Source organism: Phaethon aethereus (genome assembly GCF_964289735.1).
Source record: "Phaethon aethereus genome assembly, chromosome: 2".
In the NCBI taxonomy this organism is placed as follows: Eukaryota; Metazoa; Chordata; class Aves; order Phaethontiformes; family Phaethontidae; genus Phaethon; species Phaethon aethereus.
In genome coordinates this window covers 149372854-149396774 of record NC_138582.1, presented here as the reverse complement: position 1 = coordinate 149396774, position 23921 = coordinate 149372854, and the positions used below count along the sequence as shown (strand labels likewise).

Below are 23921 nucleotides of genomic sequence, written 5' to 3'. Positions count from 1 at the left end.
ATTTGCCTGTCTTGTACACTCCAGCAGGTGACTGCCAGCTATGCATTAGGTCATTTCCAAGTTCACCATCTTGAAGAGTCTTTCAAGAAACTATATGGACTCTTCTCCTGTACCTGTCATTGCTTTCACTTGCCACAGATAAAAAGTTCAGAGTCAATCCCTATTATGTTGCCTTACACACAATTTTTCCACTTTGGCAGGTATGTTGCACCACTGCAAATGAGGCCACTCATAGGATTAAGAGGAGACAGTACCTACAGTCAGGCAGCGTGGTTGACAGCTGATTGCTCTGTTCAGAAATGTGCAGACTCTGGAAATATCTTGGACCTTGTGTTCAAACAGCCTTCATTTCCAGGCACTTCAGGGAGAACAGCAGAGCGTTGAAGACAGTGCAAGATTTCTGAGGGACTTCCATCAGATTGTAACTCCTCCTGAAGGCTGGACCAACAGGTGGATAGATGGGATTAAAGTTTGAAAGCTGAAATATACTGGTCAGTCTTCAGGCTCTGGTGCTTTTAGATGTTCTGTGACATGCTGGCAGTACGAGTTAAGAAAACATTTTTGGGCATCATACAATTAGTACTAATGTTTTAGACTCTACATTCCAGAAAGAGGTGAGATTGTCCACTGGAGGAACTCCACACAGCTGTTCCGCCATACTACCCCAAATGGATCCCATCTGACAAACGGTATGACCTTATCCCACAGACAGGACTAAGGGAACAAGGTGAAGATGTTATTTGGAATTATCTCCAGCTTTTGCCATGAAAGTGGTCAATATGAGGGTCTTTATTTCATAGAATCATAGAATCATTAAGGTTCAAAAAGTCCTTTAAGATCGTCAAGTCCAGCTGTCAACCAAACACCACCATGGCCACTAAACCATGTCCTGAAGTGTCACGTCTACACATTTTTTGAACAATTCCAGTGATGGTGACTCCACCACCTCCCTGGCCAGCCTGTTCCAATGCTTGACCACCCTCTTGGTGAAGAAATTTTTCCTAATACCCAATCTGAACCTCCCCTGGCGCAACTTGAGGCCATTTCCTCTCGTCCTATCACTAGGTACTTGGGAGAAGAGACCAACACCCGCCGCACCACAACCCCCTTTCAGGTAGTTGTAGAGAGCAATAAGGTCTCCCCTCAGCCTCCTCTTCTTCAGACTAAACACCCCAGTTCCCTCAGCAGCTCCTCATAAGCCTTGTGCTGTAAGCCCTTCACCAGCTTCGTTGTCCTCCTCTGGACACGCTCCAACTCAATGTCCTTCTTGTAGTGAGGGGCCCAATTTCTGCAACTGAGTATTACTATGCATTCGTAACGCCCATGGGACACACCCTACCATTAGAAGCTGCAAATTATGCCACACCGTATTAAACATATTGCATTAAATGCCCCACCCCGCCCATCGCCCTGATTATCCACCCACAGAGAGAAACTCTCAGAAGAGGAAGAGAAGGGGAGGAAACTTAGTGGATGCAGGCAGTACACAGTGCCATGCTGAAGGAAGAGTCAGTGATCAGGAAAGCCTGGGCAGAACGCCTGAGCCAAGTTTAATCTTCTCAAGATTGTGTGGTCTGCACATCACTCAATAGCAGCAAAACCTGGAGAGAAGGTAAAGATGGATACAATCCATCCCGGCCTTCAATTTTATCCCTGCACACAGATGCAGGACTAAGCTCTGTATGAGAGTCAAACATGCAGGAGATCATAGAAAGGAGTAACATAAGAATACAACCATCTTCTCCACCAATAATGCTCCTCCTCCAAAGAAACAATGTGAGCCCGTGTAACTAATTGCAGTGATCTGACTATTCCTGACCCAAAAGACCATCAAAGCGATTGATTATGCCTAAGATCTGCAGGATCTTAGGACTGGGACCAGAAAGAGCTGTATCGGTTGCAATATAATAGTTAGTTAGATTTGGTCATACCTTTTTGGATACATAAAGTACGACATCTTAAATTCCCCCAAAAATAAAAAAACCACAATTTCTAAGTTGGATCGTTCACCATTACAATTCATAAGTAACTTAAGAACTGTAAACTAATAACCCAGAATAAAAGTCTGATGTTTTTCCCCAGCGAGTCAGACGTTAATAAAAAAGGTCATATCTTGGCTCACTTCAATTTCAGTGCTTTCATCCCAAAAGAATCATCAAGTACAACCTCAATTAGCCCAATGCCGTGGGGAGCACCAAAAAAATTCAATAATAACGGGTTTGGATAATCAAGGATTCAAGCAACAGAGAGAATTTTCATTGTAATTAAGTTATTTGAGAACACGGTCATCTTTCACGTAATGGGGCTTGGACCAAAAAGATCAAGGGCAAACTCCATTTCACTTATCCTAACTAAGATGGAGCAACCTTTTTTTTTTGTAAACAGTTAGTGAGGTGCTCACAATACCAGGAGGCCCTGCAGCATTACACCAGTATCACAAAATAATGTACAAACCTTAGTATTTTATAAGACATTCACTAAGCATCTTTCTGTCCATTACACAGAGACATCCAAAAAATGATGGAGCTCATGGAGTTTAACGTGTTTAGTCTGAGACTAAACCCAAGTAGATGTCATGGTGGTTCACAAATGAGTATTCTGACACTTCCAGGCTGTGAAACATACCTTGCAAACAAGCAAATATTTTATTCTGTCTAGATAATATTATTCACAGCGGCTGGTGCTGCTGTTAAGTAACAATAACAAAGAGAAATGAAAGGGTGGGTGATGCATCTCAAGAGGTCATTATTTTCATATGCCCTAAACTCCTCTGGCATGAGAGCGCTAAGAAATAAGAAATGCTTTCAATGTATTCATATTTCAATTTCTGCATAACAGTGGGAATATCTATATATCAAACAAGTATCTGTATAACAGATGTCCAAGTTTTTATTTTATACTGAATTAATGGTTAAATTGAACTACATGTTGTTTTTGCATAATTTATACAAAATACTGTACAGTTTAAGTTCCAACCTTGACCAAAGATCACATCTGAATCTCCATGCTTCTGCCTGTTTCTTACAGAACAGTATCAACTGTTGCACCAGTGAAAACAAAATACATCCAGTCAAATCAGCTGTGCAAAACAACTATCACCACACTTAGAGTTCTAATTGTTTACACCTCTGCAATATATTCTGAAGGAGAGATTTGTTTTCCTTATAATAATTTTGTTCTCTCCACCAATCCCTTACACAAACTTTGACTTAGATCACACTTACTTGACCCTGCTTGTTCAGGGTTATTTTTAAGCGTTCTGTAAAAGAGCTTTCTATGACACAGAGAAACACGCGGCGATCCTGACAACGGAACTGTTTCTCCTGACATATTTGCTCTTGTGCAACAAGCTACAAGCTGCTTGTTGCAAATATTCAGCAATTTCCATTTGCAGCTTAGCCAGATCGTTTCAACCTCCTGTTTCTTATCACATCTATCTGACAGCTGAACAGCAGAATAGAAAAGGAATGTTAAAACATAGATGACATGTCATTATGACTTAAGTTAAAACTTAGGAGATTATCACATCAGCTGAGTACAGTTCAGACACATTTCAGCTAACAGACAATCTTTTTCATTACTAATACTTAAGCTTTGGCGCTGGCCTTCCTTGTGGAATTTATTAGAGACAGCCATTTTGCAATACAGAGCAGTCTTATCATACCAGAGTATTTAAATATCCAGTTCTGGAAAGCAAACAAACCATGCAAACCATCAGGCCATACTTCTGCCACTGTGCTACTGCTCTTTTTCTAAAGAACTACCTCACAAGACGATTTTTATGTTCCTCGGGGTCTTTCAAATAATCTTTGTGCCAGTCCATAACTGCTTATAACTTTAATCGGTTTTCAGCTATCATATATGGATAGAGATGTCCTTTTCTAATGACTCCACTTATGCAGAGCTACTAGCAAGAAAAAATACACAATTAAAAAAAGAAGTCAGAAGGGTCAGACTTCCAGTCTTTTAACACTGCAGGTTATTTTAAAATAAGATATTCTTGAAATGAACAAGTTCTGAAAAAATAGACGACACAAAGATGTTAAAATGATCCTTGTGTCTCTGTGCTGTAAAAACTTATTTCATAGATACTTAGTGCTCTGATTGGTCACTCAGCTATACATTAAAATACCTGCCTGAGGCATACCATATCATACCATACCACACCATACCATCCAATCCCATCTAATAAATTAGGAGTTGAACATACAAGTTAGCATCATTCTAATACAAACCAAAACTTACATAGGAAACCCGTACTCGCCGTCGGTGCACCAGCCCACAGCACTGCATGAAGAGGACAGCAGACAACAATCTGTACGCTTTCACCAAGCTTCGGTCATTCCTGTCTCCTCTGAGACACTGTCCATCTCTCCTCGCTTTTCAGTCCCAGGTGCAGGGAAACAGGTAGAAAAACAGTCACCCTCCAGCTGCCAAGCTGTCCTTTTAAATTATCTTGAAGACAGATGAAACTTACTTTCTCTGAGTAAATCAATCTCTTCTGTTTCAGATGATTAAAAAAAAAAAAAAGCAGAAAAAAACCCAACAACAAAACCCCAGAGGCACGTCTTTATTTCCTCAGCATCCAGTTATTACAAAGCAAATTCCATATTCATATCCACCTTTTACTACACGTGGCGTAAGGTTTGTATCAACCATTCTGAACTTAGGAAAGGCAGAGTCATAACAGGATCTTTCTACCTCAGACTACTGCAACACCCGGCTTTCCGAAGGTCTCTTGCTGCCGCTGCTGCCGCTGCTGCTATTGCTGCTGCTGCTATTACAGCTTTCTTCCCAATGCACAAAGCAGCAAGAGCATCCTTGCTTCAGCGTTACCTCTGTTCTATCTTGGGCATATCTGATTTGTTATTTATCCCTTCCCAACAGCCTGAAAAAATGACGGAGTCTAGACTTTAATTTACTCTGGATTCTCAAGACTACAGAACCACCCTCCACATAGTCAGATGCTTTGTCTGGCGCGACGTGTTTCACATGAATTGTAGGCAGCACTGCTGAGTGGCCTTACTACCTGACTTGCATCAGAGACACAGTCTCCTCTGCTGATACTGTTTACAAAAAGAACTTGAGAGAACATCAAAACTCAGAATACAAGAATACACGCTTTTTGGGATTAACATACTTTCCCCCCCCCCCCCTTTTTTTTTTACCTAGAACACTGACAGAGCTAATTAAATACTTGGATAATTGAGACTTATGGATAATGATTTTGAAAAGATAAATATAATGAAAAATTATTATCCTTAAAGCAATAAGGGGACACATCTGAAATCAGGTCAGATTAAATTAACCTGTTTATGATCACAGTTCATCACTCTTCTTCTGGGAGGGACTGAATATTCCAGTACTGAACAGGCTTAATAGCTGTATTATATCTTAAAATTAAATCCTTCAGTACTTTATGGCAGTGGTCTAAGAGTCTCAAATGTCTCCAGTACTGTACATCTCCGGTCAGAGGAATACATGATTCACATACTTTTTTAACACTGAGGCAAATTTAACTCTTTCACCACCAGCATTTTGCTGAAAAATAGGATACACGGTATGCTTTAAATAATAAGATAATATATTTCTTTTAAACCAGAACAAAGGTAAAGACAAAGGTACTTTTCTTTTAAATTTCATGACTGAGTTTATTATTAAAATCTGCAATGAAAAAAATTTATATTATACAGGATATTTCTACCCTGTCTTTATGTAGGCTGTGTGATGATGTGTGATGATGGCTAATGAAAGGGTTAAACCTTCTCAAAAGGGTACAGAAAAAGAAGATGGTGCTCCTTAGAGATTAGTTTGGCTTCCAAACTTCTAAGAGGGGACTTCAAAGAAGGCAAGTTATCTGTGTGTAGGCAAAATGGTATCAGGTACTCAAACTGGGTGAATGGTCAGGAGAGAGTTTTATTCCAGTGGAAGATAATGAAGGTCTGCCCATAGAAGTGGGAAGCCCTCTGACTCTGTGCTGAAATCACATAACTAAGAGAGTTAACATTTACAAGCCCAAAGTCTGGCAACTAAAAGTCAGTTTAGACACCTAATTCCTGCCAATTTCAAGTACATTTTTTTTCATGTGCAATTTCCCTCTCAAAAAAAAACAAAAAAAAAACCCCCAAAAAAAACCCCAAATCAGTGGTGTTAAGCACCTATGTGTCTTTGGGGACCAAAATGCATATTTAGCCATAGAAATACCACTAGCTGGACTGGTTTGGGGTGGTTTTTTGGCAGTTTTTTTTCCAGACCATGTAACAACCAGCAATTCCTATGGACACCAGTGGGCTGACTGATCTTTCTAAGCCAAATGTGCTTTTGGTGTAAAGTCACAATTGTTAGTGAAGATGTATTGCTGATAACTCATCTCAGCTGGACCTGCAGATGCTCTCAGCATCTCTAAAAAACATAATAAGACTAATATAATTAAAACCAGGAAATTGTGGATGTAAGGACCTAAGCTATACACCTAAATCTAAGTTAGCTTTATTTTACCTCCTACCACACAGTCAGATAGGCAATGATTTATCTTTAGCAAAAGGGCAAAAGTTGGTACTTCACAAGGACACTTAAGGAAGTGTCCCTGTAACAATTTCACAGCAAAACACAGTATACTGGACCAAAAAACAATGCATACCATTCACCTCTTCAGATCAGGACTGCTTAGAGTTATTCTAACAAAACCATTAATAAATATAGCAATAATGACAACTAGCAGGAATAAAAAAGCATTTGAAAGTCAGGACATATTGAACATTACCATAAAAAAAGCATCATTTCTTTAAAACAGCTAATCAACTAAAGCTAGAAAGAATAATACAGCAGTTGCATACATACATACATAACAATCAGTTCTCCATATTCTCTCCTTATAATGACTACTTTTTACTCTTGAGGGAGATCCATACATAAACTAACATTGGTATGAAAGCCATACTTCAGCTATAAGTTATATAGTTCACTTTTTTAAAAGATTTGTGAAATCTATTTGGAAATTATCAATAATATTGGTTTCATATAAGTGTTTCCTGCACTGGTAAGGCAAATATGAAAAAGTAGCAATTAATTTTAGAAGTTTCTATTGCTTCTGAAGAATATAAATGCATCTATATTTCTAACTCTTCCTGAAAGTCATCAAGACGCATAGCAACCATGAGCACCCCTTAAAAAAACAGTATCACAACTCTCAGTCAAGTTAGCGTGCATCTACTCTCACAACCAAAAATTTCATAATCCAACCATAAAACCTCTCCTTTCAACAGAGGCAGGAAAATTGTTTAGTTGTCTTTCTCCCCTTCTATTACCAAATTACTAAAATACTTTGTCATGACCATACTTCAAACAATTACCAAAGACATTTTTTTCAACGCTCTTCTAAGTTACTTTTTTGGAGGTGTGGGGGAGGGATGACTACTTTGGGGATAGAAGGGACACAAGTATCTGCAAGTCAAACTCATCTGTAATTGAAATCCAGTAAAATGTTATGTTCTGCAAATATGACTTTGTTTACAGTCCCTGCAGGACAACGCCGTGAATACAGAATCAGACCATTTACCTCTTCCGTTAAATTTTCTTCAGCACACACTGGATTTTACTTTCTTTTGTCTTCCTCATTCTCATTACCATATTTGTGATGTCTAGCAGTGTTTATTTCATTTAAAGAAACAATGATGACTATTCAGGCTGCAAATTTTATCACTATCCTTCCTGTACTTTCTGGGTGAGCTTAGTCTCCAGGCAAACTGCAACAATCTAATCTAATGATTCTTGGCAAATATGCAACCAAAACCCTCCTTAACATTGTCACTCTAATAAAATAACCTCCAGGCTACCTTAAATTGAAGGTGTAACAACATACCTAACCCAAGAATAACTAAAAATCAGAAAACCTCACTAAAAGACAGAATACTACCAAGCCAGTGAAAGATATTTTTTCCATGCTTTAACATTGAAAAAAATAGTTCTGTGAAGAGGGCAATTGTTCTGATTTTGTATTTCTTGTGATATATTTTTGAAATGAACTTTTACTTAGCCATTATCATTAAGACAATACCAAGGTTAATGTTCTCAGTGAATAATTTTATTTTGCACACTCAGTGAATAATTTTATTTTGCACACAGGGCAAAATGATACCACCTTCAAAAAAGGAGCTTATCAGATACATATAAAACAATATTCAAAATATTAGTACAGACACTTGGGGAACAGGAAGAAACAGTGACACAGTGGTGATAAATATACCAATGGGTACAATAAACACAGAGAAACCTTAGAAGTGTTTTAAAACAATCAGTGAGGTTGATTTTCAAATACTTAGAGGCAGCTTCTCCAATATTGAAACAGCATGGAAAAAAGGACAAAAGTTTTTATCTGAAATTAAATGAACAGGCTGGCATGAAAGGTTGAGTAGGAATAAACCCATAGAGGGTAAATGAGTGATACAGCTATTTGTATTCTCCTCAAGTGCTTCATTTCCCAGGTTATATAAACTGAAAGGTGGGAAAAGAAAAAGAGGCTGTCAGAAAATTATCATTTACTTTGATTGGGTTCCTCAGCTAACCAGCACTATCTGGGTAAAGCCTCTGCCAGCTCACAGTCACCCAAAGCTTGTGGCCAAACCTTCCATAAGCTGATCAAGTGACTGCCCAGGGCTAATGAGATGGATCCGAAGTGTTCAGTGCCAGCGAACTCAAGGCACAGCTGGCCCAACTACCTCAAATGACATCGCATTCATTCCAAATGAGAGCAATGATGGAATAAAACCAGGCTGAATCCTTTTTCTGGATGAAAGATACAAGACACAACACCCCCTCAGAACAAGTCACAGAAAAATGACTGTCCACCCTATGCTACCTTCAGGATCCCTTACAGTTAAATTCCATTAAATTATTATTTCAATTTATCCACAGAAACACTCAGAACAGTGATTCTGAGTTGAGCAGGCTCAGCTAGAGCAGGTTGTGCTCAGGGCCGTGTCCAGGCAAGTTTCAAATTATCTCCAGGGATGGTGACTCCATAACCCCCCTGGGCAACCTGTTAAAGTGCTTGACCATGCCCACAGGAAAAAGCTTTTTCTTGTGTTTAATTGGAATTGCCTATATTTCATTTTGTGCCCATTGCCACTTGTCCTGTCACGGGGCACCACTGAGAAGAATCTAGCTCTGTCTTCTTTACTACTTCCATTCAGGTATTTATACATATGGAGAAGATCCCCTTGAGCCTTCCCTTCTCCAGCTGCACAGTCCCAACCAGCCCTCTCAGCCTGTCCTCATATGACACATGCTCCAAGCCCTTTATCAAGTTTGTGGCCTTTGGCTGGATTCACTCTAGAATGTCCACATCTCTCTTGTCCTAGGGAGCCCAGACCTGGACCAAGCACTCCAGATGTGTCTCACCACAGCTGAGCAGAGGGCAAGGATCACCTCCCTTGACCTGCTGGCAGTACTCTTCCTAAAACAGCCCAGGAGGCTGTTGGCCTCTGCTTCAAGGACATGTTGCTGGCTTATGTTCACTTTGAGTCCACCAGGACCCCCAGGGCCTTTTCTACAAAGCTGCTTTCTAGTGGATTAGCCCCAGTCCCTACTGGTGCACTGGGTTATTCTTTCCAAGGTGCACAACTTTGCACTTCCCTTTGCTGAATTTCATGAGGTTCCTGTCAGACCATTTCTCCAGCCTGTTGAGGTTCACCTGGATGGCAGCACAACCCTCTGATGTATCACCCACTCCTCCCAGTTTTGTAGCATCTGCGAACTTGCTGAAGGTACACTCTGCTCAATCATCCAGACTATTAATGAAGAAGTTAAATTGTATTGGCTCCAGGACCACCCCTGGAGCACAAAACTAGTGACTGGCCTCCAGCTGGACTGGACTTCATACTGCTTCATCACAACCCTTTGAGCCTGGCAGTTCTGACCAATTTCAGTTCACTTCACCATCCACTTATTTAGTCCATCATTTTCTCCATGAGGATGTCCTGGGAAACAGCTTGGAAAACCTTGCCAGAGGCAAGATAAACAGCATCCACTCTTCTCCCCTTGTCTTCTATGCCAATCATCTCACTGTAAAATGCTGCCAAGCTGGCCAAGCCTGATTTGCCCTTTGTAAATCTATGCTCACTACTCCCAGTCACCTACTTGTCCTTCATATGTTTAATAATGGTTTCCGAGAGGATTTGCTCCATCGCCTTCATAGGGATCCTTCTCACCCTTCATCAAGACTGTGGTTATATTTTCTTTCTTCCAGTCCTCACAAACCTTCCCCAATCACCATGACCCTTCAAAGATTATGAAAAGCTATTTTCCTAGGCCGTCAGCTTAGTAGGATGAATACTCAGTGTAAACCACTGTCCCTCAGAAAGGCCTCTCCCCCTAAAATTTATATACACAAATATTTAGGTTTGATTTTCTCAGTTGCATCATAAGAAGTTCATTTTAAGCACTTGAATGGATTCCTAAATTTACATTAAAATGTTTAATTTGCTTCTAACTGTAATCCTTCTTCTAAAGCTTTTCAGGTCCACTTCTTAGTAGTTTATCTGCGTCAGTGTTTATGAAATAATTTATTATTTTTAGCTAAAGGTTTTGGCAAATTAGTCAGTTGTTAAACAGATTAATTTACTCAGTACCATTTAATATTCTTTCCATGCAGTAATTCAGAGAAACTAATTTGAGAAATTTTAAACCACTTGGTTATCTACAAATAAAGCATTTTAAGCATGCGTGCAAAACTGTATGAGTGGTCTATGGTGACAGAGAAATTACGACAAAAACATCACAGACTTTTTGGTAGAATGAGCTGTTTCTGAATCCCTTGGTTTTGTGAACTGTAGAGAAAGTGAAGCAGTCCCTCCTCCTCAAAAATCAAAACTAAATCAAAACCTTATTTTGCTTATGAAGTTAGTGGTAAAAACCTATAGGAGATTCTCAAAAACAGTCCAACTTTTACAAAGCGTTTGCTACACATTATGCAATAGATTACACATACACACACACAAAAAAAAAGTATGAAAAATCTGTCTCTCAGGAAGTGCTGGAAATAACCCTAAGAATATGACTTCTCTCCAGTGGTGTTACCTTTCTCCATGTGGTATTTTACTGATCGTGTGCTGTACTGAATTCCTCCCAAGGCTTCTCGAGAACCTACTTTTGTTGATGTCCAACTCTTTCACTGCTTGAAAGAGCACAACAATGTTCTCTTCAGTCAGCTACGGATATCCTCTACTGTATCATCCATATCTGTATTCTCCAGGAAAAATCTAAATAACTAAATTTAATATAAAAAATATGCAATACTAGCTCAAGACTTCTGCATTCAGTTAACATTCTTAAATAACAGTTTGCTGATTTAATCATTGACAATAAGCTTTTGCCAACTATGGCTCCCATCTTCCTGTCTTCCACCAGAAATGAATGTTGTTGACTTTCTATTAATATTATAAACATCCTCTTCTCTGCCAGCCTTTCTCTGGAAAAGAATATTAGCACTAAGGAGTCTTCATTTTCATTAAGAGGGCTTCATGCTGTCTAGCTTTACTTCAGATTGTACTGCTGAATTGTTAATCTATTTTTCCTTATAAAGCTGTTGAAGTTGCAGACAACTATTTCTCAATGTAGACTGAAAAGGAGCAAAACCATTTTAACCTGAAATTTTTTGATTTAGTGATCTATCACTATGCTATTTTTGCTAATTAGGATGACAGTTAATTAATTAGCAATACTTAAAACCTTCTTGCTTACATCATCTATGCATACATAATTTCTGAGCAAAAATAAGTTAAATAAGTTAAATAATTTAAAAATTATCTTTTAATAAGGCAGTCCCTCATTGTTATCACAGCTGATCCTGAAAGTGGTGATATATGCAAACTTACTGTGCCTGTTAATCTAGAGAGGTAACATAAACTGCAATTTTTTTCAAGCTCATTTTTCAACATGTTTAAAGCTTCTCAAAGACAGATAATAAATAATTTGCCTCAAATTATCACTAGCCTTGGTTTGTATGAATCTGTCAAGCTATCATCCTAGCTATAGCTGTAATTTTTCTCGCAGAAGTTCTACATCAGAGAATTGCAGTCAGTAAGTCATAGTTTAAACTTTCTAGAAGATCAGTTTCAAGCAAGGAAAATAAAGTAAAACAAGTAAATAAAATACTTCTTACAACATCAGGCATGGAATTCTGCAATTTGCTGCCACTGGCAGTACCACAGACACTACCGGAGAAGAGAGGACTAGACAAATTCAAGGACAGCAGATACATAAACTGACACAAATGCAAATAGTCAGGGATATACCCTCTGACAAAACAAGGAGAACAAGGGACCTCAGAAAGTCGACAGGCTCTCTCATACCCTCTCTAACTAGCATTTTTTAACTACAGTTAGAGAGAAACTACTGTGCTAGATGGATCGCCGCTTTGATGCAGGAGGAGATTTTCTGTGATGTTATCCAAGCAATCTAGTCTTCTTTAAAGGGATTTCCACTCACACATAGTCTTCTTCATGCCTGTTGAGGCTCTTTATGACGCATCATTCCCTTTGCCTGCAGTTCATTTGTTCTGTTGTTATCCAGAAACATCAACTGTATTTCAACTTATTTTCTTAGGATCCTCTATTTGTATCCATCATCCTCTGTACTGGCAGCCTGCTTTTCAGGTTCTCCTTTCAGACAGGTATTTGAACACACTATGTTTCTAGGTGGTATCCTCTCTTCTTTCCTTCAATTTATCTACAATCCTACTCTTTCCACCTGAGAACTCTAATTCTCAGGTATGTTCTGCCATCAGTTCAGGTCATAATGCATATAATACAGATGTTATCAGAAATCTCATTAGCAACACACACTTGGCAGTTTCTACACCTAGTCATTTTTGTTTTCTCCTTCAATGTGAAGGTCATCTCTAATGCCATCTCAGACACTATCAGCACCTCTCTCCAGTCCCCAGCTCGAAAGTCAAGGACTTGTTTCGTTCTCACTAAAGACAAAGTCTGCACCACCTCCCCTTTTTTCCCGGCTCCTCTGTTTACTTATTCCTGTACTTTAGGGATTTATTGAACATATTCCAACAGTTAAATAATTTGCTGTATTGAATGTCATAAAATGAATGCTATGACAACATTAACAAGATGTCTGTGCTATTTTAGTTTCTTATTATATGCAGAATGCCTTTAGGCTGTATTTTGATCAAGATGTATGATGGCCTTTCCTACAGCTTTTTAGATGAGGTTTCTTAGGGAACAAAACTTTACATAATTGTGAACCTTCCTTTCATCCAGTAGATCCTCCTCCCTTTCACTACCTCATCAGCTTCTGCACCTGTCAGTCAATTTAATTCAAATAGGGGAAGTTTCAAGGACATTTCATTTCTACAGCTTGGCGAGTACTAGAAGATGGATAAAATAAGAGACACCCAAACCCCTGATAATTACAAAATCACACTAAATTATAAACATCACATGCTCTGCCAGGCCAATTACACTATATCATGGGAAATCACCACACATATAACTTAGAATCTGTCATAGTGCATGCTGGCACTTGCCTAGAAGGAATTGCTGTCATTGGGATATATAAAAGAAAAAAAGGACATATAACAAGAGGAAATCAAGCTTCTGTAGCTCAGATGCTCAGAGAACAGCTACGTTTTTCCTTTGGAACCTTAAAGATATTGAAAGGAGATAACCCGTGTCTAAAAAACAACTTGCTGCAACGGTCATCATAACATTTTCCATCATTAAATATCACTGTTAATTTCAAATACCCATGTTATGGATAGAGATGCTTTTTCCTTTTGAAAGAATTATTTTTCCCTCAACAACTCTCCTTAAATTTAGTAAAAATGTATTAAATGAGGTCAGCTCAAAGCATTTGAGGAAGGAAAAAAATGGTAATACTTCTATACAAAAAACAAGAAAGAAGGAGGGAAAAACAAGGATTACATATTCATTATAAACTGGGGAGTTGCCTTGCCTGTGGCTTGGTGTAGCCCAGAGAGGAGATGGCAGCTGGGCCACTGTCCAGAGGTTTTAGGGTTCATCACTGCCCCACACATTTCTTGTCTACTGCAGTTGCTCACAGCATGTATGCCATTGCAGGATACGGGAGACTGGGGAAACAGCTTATTGCGGAGTTTCTATTTTAATTGTATTTCACAGAAATGAAGGCACTACAACATAACAAAATCACCATTTAGGGCCATATTAATTTCTACTTCTTTTTTAACTCGTTCTGCATCAAAATTAGGAGGAGGTGGAAGGGGAGAAAACAGTATCTATACAGTCTTTATTAGTCCTACTACGGACTCTGCAGCCTGCAAAGGTGCCTATAAAGCATACTAGAAGCAAAAACACTGCAGATGCAGGTTTCTCCTTTCTCTGCATTTTAGGGATGATATCTGAAGAAGGATGATTTATTTTAGATATGCTACAAGGTTATTAGAGGAAATCCAGTCTGTAGTACATACAAACAGAGGCCTAAAATTACATCTTTTCATGAGAGATTTTGACAGGGCTTACAGTTTTCCTTTTGATTCTATTATGAGAAGACTAGTTTCTTTAAAAAAATGAATTGTCTACTATTAAACTCTCCTGTACTTGCAGTCACTCATTTACTAAGCTTTTAAACAACATTAGAAGATAAAGTGCTTATTATCATAAGCAAATTATGAGTGGTTTCAGTTGCAACTGAAAATTATGCCAACTCAAAAATCATACAATATTCAGTGCAAAGGAAAAAACAGCAGTACTGTGCCACATTACTTTTTTAAAAAAAATCAGGAAAATTAACTGTTCTGTTTAATTATAGCCACTAGGTGGCAAAGTTGGCCAAAGAACAATTACCAGTAACTAAATTATTTGGAACTTGACTTTGCAGCTTTTTATTTGCATACAAAAGGGCTTATTAAAAAATGCCACAGAAAATAAAAGTGTAACGTAATAAAAAGTCAGCAATCAGAAACCTATTTTATGACATTATCTGTAAGTATTATCAAGCTGCTTCATCTACCTACTAAAATTCTTAAAATACTGAAGGTAAAATATTTTTAATGAATGTTCTTGAAATCACATGGAGAAATTACTGCACTGGGCAACAATAAAAATACTGCACACAGATTTTAAGTTTAGAAAAGAATACCTATGAACACATACCCTATCTTCTGACTTGACACCAGGCACAGTAATGCTATCTTTTGACTACAGAGGACACAGTACTCCTTACGTTTCTTGACATAAAAGCTGCTTTTCTTCCTTTCAAATCAGCACAGTTGAATTCTCCATATGGTTGGATTCCAGCAAATACTTTAGAAACACAGCCAGTCTTTTAACCTTTTCTTGTACTGTTTCCTTCTCCTTAACCTTTTCTTGCTAGTTCTTATTTTTTCTCCTTATTTCAGCACATCTGCTTGTTGAATCATGCTTCAAGTTAAATTCCAAGCAGTCTACTATATACACTTACACATCGCAATGCACTGGAATTAGTGGCACCTGCAATGCAGGTAGTAGTGACATGAAATACACATTAGTTGATCCACAAACTCTCTGCAAATATCCTGCAGAGCAAACCCTACCTGACTCATAGATGTACTTGTTAAAGAAAGGAGTTGGGAAGAGCTTTCCTGTCCTACAGTCCCCATAGAACTACTGAGCCATCATTTAATAAAAATTTATTCCCAATACCAGTACCTCCCTCTTCCAAAAAAAAATTCATGGACCAGGAGCATTTAGTGCCCAAAGAGTGCACGAAAAGAGGAGGATCCCGGCTTGTTTTCTCATGTTTCATGGGACAAATCTGGCTAGCTCCAAGATAGAAGTATGGTGAACTCCAGAGTCAAGGGCTTTTGACTTGACAAAACTACTTACAAAGTCAGAAAATTATAAACTTACTCTATCCAGTGGGTAAGCTCTTGTCATATCCAGCTCAAGCTTTTTAAAAGCCACTGGGGTTACAGCAACCCATTGTCAAGGGAGTAAGACTGGAGAGAAAACAGGAGTATGAGCATCAAAGGGGAGCCAACCACTGCAAATACTAAATGCTTGACAGTTTTGATCATATTCTTTACAGTAAAGGGGGAAGAGCTAATGCTGAGTATCAACACTATTTAGCTTGCATTTTTTTTTAAGTGAAAGTCAACAAAAAATGTCCCACTCAGAATGAAGAGGAAAGAAAATAGAATAAACCAGACCAAGAACAAGTCATTACAAAGCAATGTGCACTGCCCATTTGGAAAGTTACCAGCTACACGCAGTAGATGTGGAATGTATTTTTGCCCAGTAGCATCCACTCCCATTCCTAGATGTGTGTCATGTAACATGTCAGTAAACCTCCGATCACAGTGATGCAGCTATAAAATCTATGAACTTCTGGGTCACAGAAGAGGTTAAAATAAACAGCCAGAACGACACTGAGTTTGAGCTGTACCTTGACCCCAGCTGAAATTGTAAAGATTTTAATCTAAACTGCTGCAACTCTCTGCCCAGAGGACACTGTGAGGGAGGTGGAGGGGATGGACATGGAGGAACAAAAGACAAGCCACCTGCTAAGCACATTTGAGCAGTCCAGTTTCTGGAGGGGGCGGGGGGGGAGGGGGGGGAGGTACGCTCACAGCTGGATTTTCAGTCCCCAAAAAGCAGGAGCCTGCTAACAGGTCACTTGGAAGCAGCTTACAATGACATCAACAGTGAGGGCTCAGCCCAAGTCCCTGGATCTCAGGAAGGTTCCAAACCACTAACTCATGGAACCTCTAAGAGGGGGAGAGCTCACCACACATTTCCATCATGCAAATCTTCTTCCCCACAGAAAATCTTCTTCCCCAGAGAAACACAGACTCATCAAGACAGACATGGACATAATGGAGTAAGTGCAGCCAAGTGCTGTGAAGGTGATGAAGGGTTTGGAGCATCTGGCATGCAAGAAGAGACAGAAAGCTGGGACTGTTCAGCCTGTAGAAGAGAAGGTTCAGGGAGATCTTATCCACAGGTATACATACCCAGCAGGAAGTCGTAAAGAAGATGGGGCCAGAGTACTCAGTGGTGCCCCATGACAGGACAAGAGTCAGTGGGCACAAACGAAGTACAGACAATTCCAATTAAGTATAAGAAAACTATTTTTTATAGTTGAGGGTGGTCAAGCACTTTAACAGGTTGCCCAGACAGGCTCGGCAGTTTCCACCCTTGGATATACTCAAAAGCCACTTGGACATGGCCCTGAGCAACCTGCTCTAGCTGAGCCTGCTCTGAGCAGGGGGTCGGACTCAATGATCTCCAGCGGTGCCTTGCCACCTCAAACATTCTGTGATTCTACAAACATTGAATATGTAAAATTCCACAGAATTCTGACCAAACGTAACTTGCAACAGCCTTGCTGCTTAAAGAAAGAATTGACAATATCCATTTCTTACACTAAATGCTCAGCATTTAGAAAACAATGGGAAAGTAATGCTCTGCTACTTACGCATTTTAAATAATAAGCAAGGGAATAACCAGTTTAATTTTTATTGAAAAGAAGTCTGGCGCTCTAAAACTGTCCTTATTACTAGCTGAAGAAAAAATTTATTCAATAGACAATTACATGACGCTTTACAATTGTTTTGTCAAGCTTTTATAACTATTAAGAAGATGCTGGAAAGTTTTAAGACTGTGCTGCTATGAAAAAGTAAACAATAAGCTACAATGTTAAAAAAAAAACACAACAAAACTTTCCTTTTACAGTAGTTTCAGTATCTTCCAAAGCCTTCTTCAAGTATTCCCCCCATAATTACTAAACTTGTTGGACTCTTGCAAAACAGCTGTCTAATACATTTCTACTGAATTGTTCTGTTACTGATAGACAAACCAGAACATAAGGAACAGAGAAGTGCAAACGCAACACAAAACACATTTCTTAAGAGATTCAGAGTACTCCATGAAATTCCCTGACGTTTCTTTCTTACAAAGCAAAACCCAATGTTTTTTAAAATATATATCACAGCTTATTTAAAACAAACTTTTTCTAGGAAAATAAACAGAATCTAGTATGATAAAAGCAACCAGTGCAATATGAACTGGATTTTCTGCAGATGATGGGCAATATTTTACTATTTCAAATCAAACAGAAGTAAGCAAATAACACCTTTATAGTCTGGTTTCCCAATAAAATAAAACTCCTTTCTCCTATGTACTGGGCTCATTTGCCCATTTTTACAGTATTTGACTGAGGGGCAGAATCTCAATAAATATTAATTTCCTACAGATTTACTTAAATAAGTAGCCAAATAAAAAGAAACTGTAGGTTCTGTAGGAAACACTGAGGGATAAACAGAACCACCATTAAACATAAGCTGCAAAGGGCCTCAATTTTGAGACAAAAAAGCCTTAGAAACTGAGGCTAAATAGATTTGAATAGATTTTTAAATAGCAAAATAAATCTTGTTTTATTATTAAAATTTCAGCACACTTCATTAAAGTCATTCAAAACATTCTCCTCCCACCTGACCCTACCCCAAAAAGGACGTCCACGTTACACAACAGTAAGTGATGCAAACCACATTTTACTACCAGTTTTGCAGCACTCTCAGGGCTTTGCCGGTCTCCACGGGGATGAGGATGTCCTGACCCTTGGCTCCATGAGCAGCTGCCATACCCCAGAGCATGAAAGCTCAGGAGCCCTTGAGCTGCAAGGCCAGGCCTGCGGGGTGGGAGGTGAAGAGAGACCGCAAACCACAAGGTACACCTCTGCCACACATTGGGCTCTGCCAAAACAGACTTTTCCCAAATTCACATTTTCCAAACAAAGCCTAGCTGAACCAGGAGACCCCAAATTACATTGTAGCAAACATACGCAATGAAAACCAACGCAGCTACATGGACACCATGAAAATGTCCCAACGGTTGTGCCAAGTGTGCTTGTCTGGGGTTGGCAGTGTTCCCACAGTCCCCAGGAACCCCACCGGAGCCTCTGGTGGCTGAAGGTTTGGGGAACTGAAAAAAGGGAGAAAGAAGGACACCTTGCTGCTGGTGACCTATGAGGAATTTTAAGGGATAACTGGGTGAAAAGTAGGAGAAGGGAAAGAGGCAGTGCTTGGGGTGTAGCAGTACACAGCAGCAAAGTCTGGACTGGCTTCATAGCAGAGCAGGGTAACCTGGGCAACTCAGATGGAAACAGATTTTTTAATTATTTATTTATTTTTAATAAAGACTTTCAAATAATTCTCCTCGTTTTATTCTGGGCACTTCTAAAGCAACTCAAACCAAGCACCTTGGAGCTCTTCAGTGTCCAAAAAAGGCTGCAGCATGTGAATGAACAAGAATTTCCAGATGGCACGTCTCGTGAACTCAAATAAGACATCCCTGGGGTATTAAGTAATGAATTTTCTACTTCCTCCAGCTACTTGTTGCCTGGAAGAGTTCAGATGGCACCGAAGCCCTTCACTGGAAATGAAAACATTTTAAACCTCGCAGTCCTACTTCACTTGAAACCTGATGTTGGTGTCAGGAAGCCCTTGTCTCCTGAGACAGACTGCGTACATGATAACTTAAGACTGACTAATCTTGGCTTCTCTGTTTGTATGATATATGTTTTGATAACAGAGTGATCAGAAGTTCAAACAGACTGAAATGAGGGATGAGTAGAAGAACAGGGACTGCAGGTTTCATAGCTGTGTAATGTATATACGATAACGAATACAGCACACTATTGTGAAATGCAGCATGTCACAGCTATACATTTTTTTCTTCCTACAGGCATAATTAAGTCAAAAAGTGTTACTAGTTGCAAATAAAAGTATGACATAGGAAACAAGCTGTAGTGCTATGCGCTGCTAATACTTTTCCATTCCCTTGTAGATGCCACTTTGAATCCTGAAACGAGGATAACACTAGATGTGAACTGACGGCTAAAATAACAGAAAAATAGCAGCTCCGCTCTCAGAAGGAATGAGAGAAAATAACTAAAAGATGACAGAATTCAAAAGATATCCCGCAAGAAAATAATTTTTGGACTGTTACAGATTAAGAAAGTAAATTGGGTTCTGGTAAAAAGAAAAAATCAGATTGTTTCCACTGACATGAACAGTTCAGGAAACGTAATATTAAGGACTTCATACCTTTCTTTTGATCTATAATGAAATGTTTAGTTTCTGTATTCTGAAGCTACTTAATACATGCTCTTTTCTTTTTTTTTTTAAGTCCTTGAAAACAAAAACATTGTTTCACAGACAGTACTTAAACTCCCTTTCACCAACTTCACTAATTTATATTGTAGCTTAATATCCTGGAAGGCCCTGCCAGCCCAACGCTTCCTCACTGTCCACTGCCTCCTCCCCAGGTGAAGGCCAGGAATCAGCATCAGCATCGCTCACAGGTCAACAAATATAGGCCCCTTCCCGCACCCTCCGGCAGTCCAGCCTGGATGGGAAGCGGCCACTGGGGTGACAGGAGGGCTGGGGACAGGAGACATCTCCTCCAACCACGCGCTGCCCAGTGCAGTGCCAGGCACTGCTGCGTCCCTGATAAAGTCTGCAGGAGGACCTCCAGAACTGGGATCTGCTCCTGGAGCAGTCGGTCCAGTTTGCCCCACTTTAAGCTGTCCCTGGAAGAAGGCTTGGGGTGGCACAAGAATGTCTAATTTCAACCTATTCAACACCATCACTGAGTTTGGTCATGAATGGTTAAAAAATGGCGAAGAGAGGCCAGCATACCCTTTCACGCAACTACGGCATACAGGAGCGCTGGGAATGCAGAGCTGGTATTTCAATCTCAGCTTCATGGGAGCCAAAAGAGAACAGACCTTTTGCAAAAAGATGTACTGCTATCCCCTCCAGTCTCTCACCTACCCTTCACAATGCATAAAAATCTTAACTGCTGCTAATTCAGGAGTGTCTATGCTTATTTAAGGACAATCTCTTCCATAAATGTATGCTACAGCTCTTTTAAAAAGCAATACAGGCTTCTGCTCCTTTCATCCCAGTTTTACCAGGTCACTACAAGTAGTTACATAAATCTTGCTTTCTCCCATCCCTTGACATCATTCATTCTTTTTAGGACTTTTCCTCTTACAAAAGAATGATGATTGTCATTGTCTTGCCAGAACTTCCTTCAAAGGTTGCAGAGGGCAAAAGTTAGGCATCACCTAACTGCATGCAATACTTCACATATTTTGGAACTAGGACTAAAAGACAAAAATAACTTTCCATGTCCAACCTTACATCCTCACTGCTTTTCCACAGAGGAGTCAAAGTGCAGTTCACCTCACAAAATGCTTGATTTAGACTATATCTGCGTATTGCTTTGGTTATGATAGAGGGAATAAATGATATTAACAAAGAGCACGGCTGGATTCAGATCAGTCGTGGATGTGTTACTGCGTGGCGTCAGGTATACCAAGTCTTGACAGTTGGTGACAGGCTAAGCAGCACTATCATACACCAAACGCTTAGTCCTGGACAAGTATCAACTTGGTTTCATTCACAGAATGACACATCAATGATTCAGAAGGATTTGCCCCAAATTCTCTTTGTCGAGGATCACAGGCACAGGAAAGTTTGTACATCTTACGCTTAGCCAGGCCCTCCACCTTTGTTCATAATGTGCCACCATTACCCAACAAGCTAGTGAGCTTATTTTTAAGAAATCAGACATTTAAAAAAATATATTCAGAAGGGAAATTAATAAAATATTTTAAAACTTTGTATTTTTACACCAGTGATTGAAACTGGTTCTGAATTTAGTTATTTCTCCTTCAAAACACAAGTGTGGTCCCTAAAAAAACTACTAACAATCAACATAAAAATTGTTGGGTTATATACCTACCTGTTCTCATAACTATTTTAGAGGGAGAAAATGCCCAAAAGACTAAAGGAAAACAAAGTTAGAGGCTAAAATCTATACATTAAAATACTCCCTGACCTTCATAGAAGTAAGCAGGGTAAATGAGAGATAGGAAGAAAAAGCCCAACACATCCTTCATGTTTTGAGCAGCTTGACACCTTTGCAGGGTAGGTGAAAGAGGATGCGCCTTGCACACTAAGTTGTCTCTTCCCTCAGCAGAATTAAAGACAGAAGTGACGGTGTTAATCAAGGGCCACATTGCAGAGAGAGATTCAGCTCATGAAGCAGACAGACATTTCTCAACACAGTCCTACATCTTCGAATAACCAAGAACATTCCTTGCCATCGATGGATGACTCATGGAGACGAGTATCTGTTACACTGTTCACAGATGTCACGTTGTTGGCATTGCATTCATCATAAGGATAGCAACCTTCCGGCACCACAGCAACTTGCAAACTCACTGACAGGCTTATCTTTTCAGTACCCAACTACCTTGACAAAGAATAGAGAAAACAAACCCACAATCACAATTCCAATCCTGAAGCATTTTTTCCCTTCTCTCCTTTCCCCTTCAGATGGCATGGGGCTTTTTTTCCACCAACGGAAATGATAGTTGCAGCAATTAACTATATTCACAGTATAGGAAATCGTTTTTTACAGCTGCTGCCACAAACACAATAGGCACAGAATGGTTTCAGCAGCAAACAAAGGAGGAGGCAGTTTTCTCTTGAATGAAGAAATTAGTTGTCAAACACATTTATGGACATACTGATTGAATTTATATTGTGCTCCATCAAATCGTGTAGGTTTAATTGTCACTAGGAATCTCAACAGTATATTCACCATTTTTGCAAAAAGATAGCAAACCAAGTTTTGCTTCCTGCAAGTTTGTTTTGTAATTTAGTTCTGTGTGCTGTATCTTATACAAAAACTGTAAAAGCTGAGTAACGATGGGGATGCTAAAGTTAGTCCAAAGTGGTTCCTGAATTCTGGAATACAATAAGTGAAGAAATTTTTCTGTTCCCTTTTTTTAAATTATATTTATATTTTTCCCTTTTCTTTCCTTAAAAAAAAATCTTAGCTTAATCTTGTTTCCTTTTCAGCATCTAGAATGTGAATTTAGGTGTAATATTTGTCCTACTTGATAATTTTCTTTGTTCCCGGTTGTGTGAAGTACTTCACAGAACTCAAAGAGAGCAAGGCATGTGTTCCAAAGAAATTACAATGTAATTTTCAAAAGTATCACAAAGGGGAAAAAAGGTGAGGACAGAAGAAAGACATTAGTCCAATCAACAAGAACTCTGTTGCTAATACTACATAAAACACATTAGTCAAAACCCAAAATAATAGGCTGTTTAGTTAATATTCACAGTATGCTGAGCCGTTAAAGTCAATTCCACACTCAGAAAAAAAATGATGCATTTGTATCTACAACAATTTTCGGCAAAGAAGCAATAAATGTGTAATTTCAGGAGAAGCTTCATTCCAACTTTGACTCAACTCTTCAACAAAGAAATTTTCACTTCTAGAAATACAAGAATATTCAATAACCATGCCACATGTGGTTTTCCACTGAAACAAATGTAAAAAACCCCCTACGTCCATGGTTAATTATAAAGCACTATTATATCAAGTATCAAACGCCTCTTAAAAAGAAAAAAAGATTCCTGCACCACTGGCAGTATTTTGCCTACAGTAAAAACTGACTTAAAATCTATGACCCCCAAATCACACAGGCATGATTTTGTCGTTTTGCTCTTAAGGTGCTATTTCGAGTCTAACCTTTTTTTCAGGAGAAGAAAAAAAAAAAAAAAAGGCTATTTCCATGCTAACTTGCAACCAGACACTAGATGTCTCTCCCTGAAACGGCACCAACAAGCTCTTGATCCTTTTCTTACCCTATAGTGACATCCTGCAATCCTACTCGGGGTTTTTACAAGCAAGTACAACTCTTCACAACTAAAGAAGCCAGAGATGTCTCACTTTGGCTGAAGAGGAATTAAGAGAGTTAGAAAGACAGTTAGAAATGGAGCAGCCTTCTTCAGGGTATAAAGGAAATCTCTGTAGGAAGTAGTCTTGCATGTAAACTATATACTTTTAACAAAACTTTTAATTAAT

At 39.1% G+C, this 23921-nt stretch overlaps 1 protein-coding gene across 4 annotated transcripts in view; it reads right to left on the bottom strand.

Moving 5' to 3' along the window:
- Positions 1–23921, bottom strand: part of CACNB2 (calcium voltage-gated channel auxiliary subunit beta 2) — a gene marked incomplete at its 5' end in the record, with an annotated part of 271036 nt that overhangs the window by 193019 nt on the left and 54096 nt on the right. For 2 of the 4 annotated variants that reach the window (XM_082015577.1, XM_082015579.1), the window contains one exon: positions 4246–4870. The exons of the other annotated variants lie outside the window; for them this stretch is intronic. In XM_082015577.1, coding sequence (XP_081871703.1) covers positions 4246–4293 — 48 coding nt within the window. Of the gene's footprint in view, positions 1–4245; positions 4871–23921 lie in introns of those variants that run through there. 4 annotated transcript variants of the gene reach the window in all.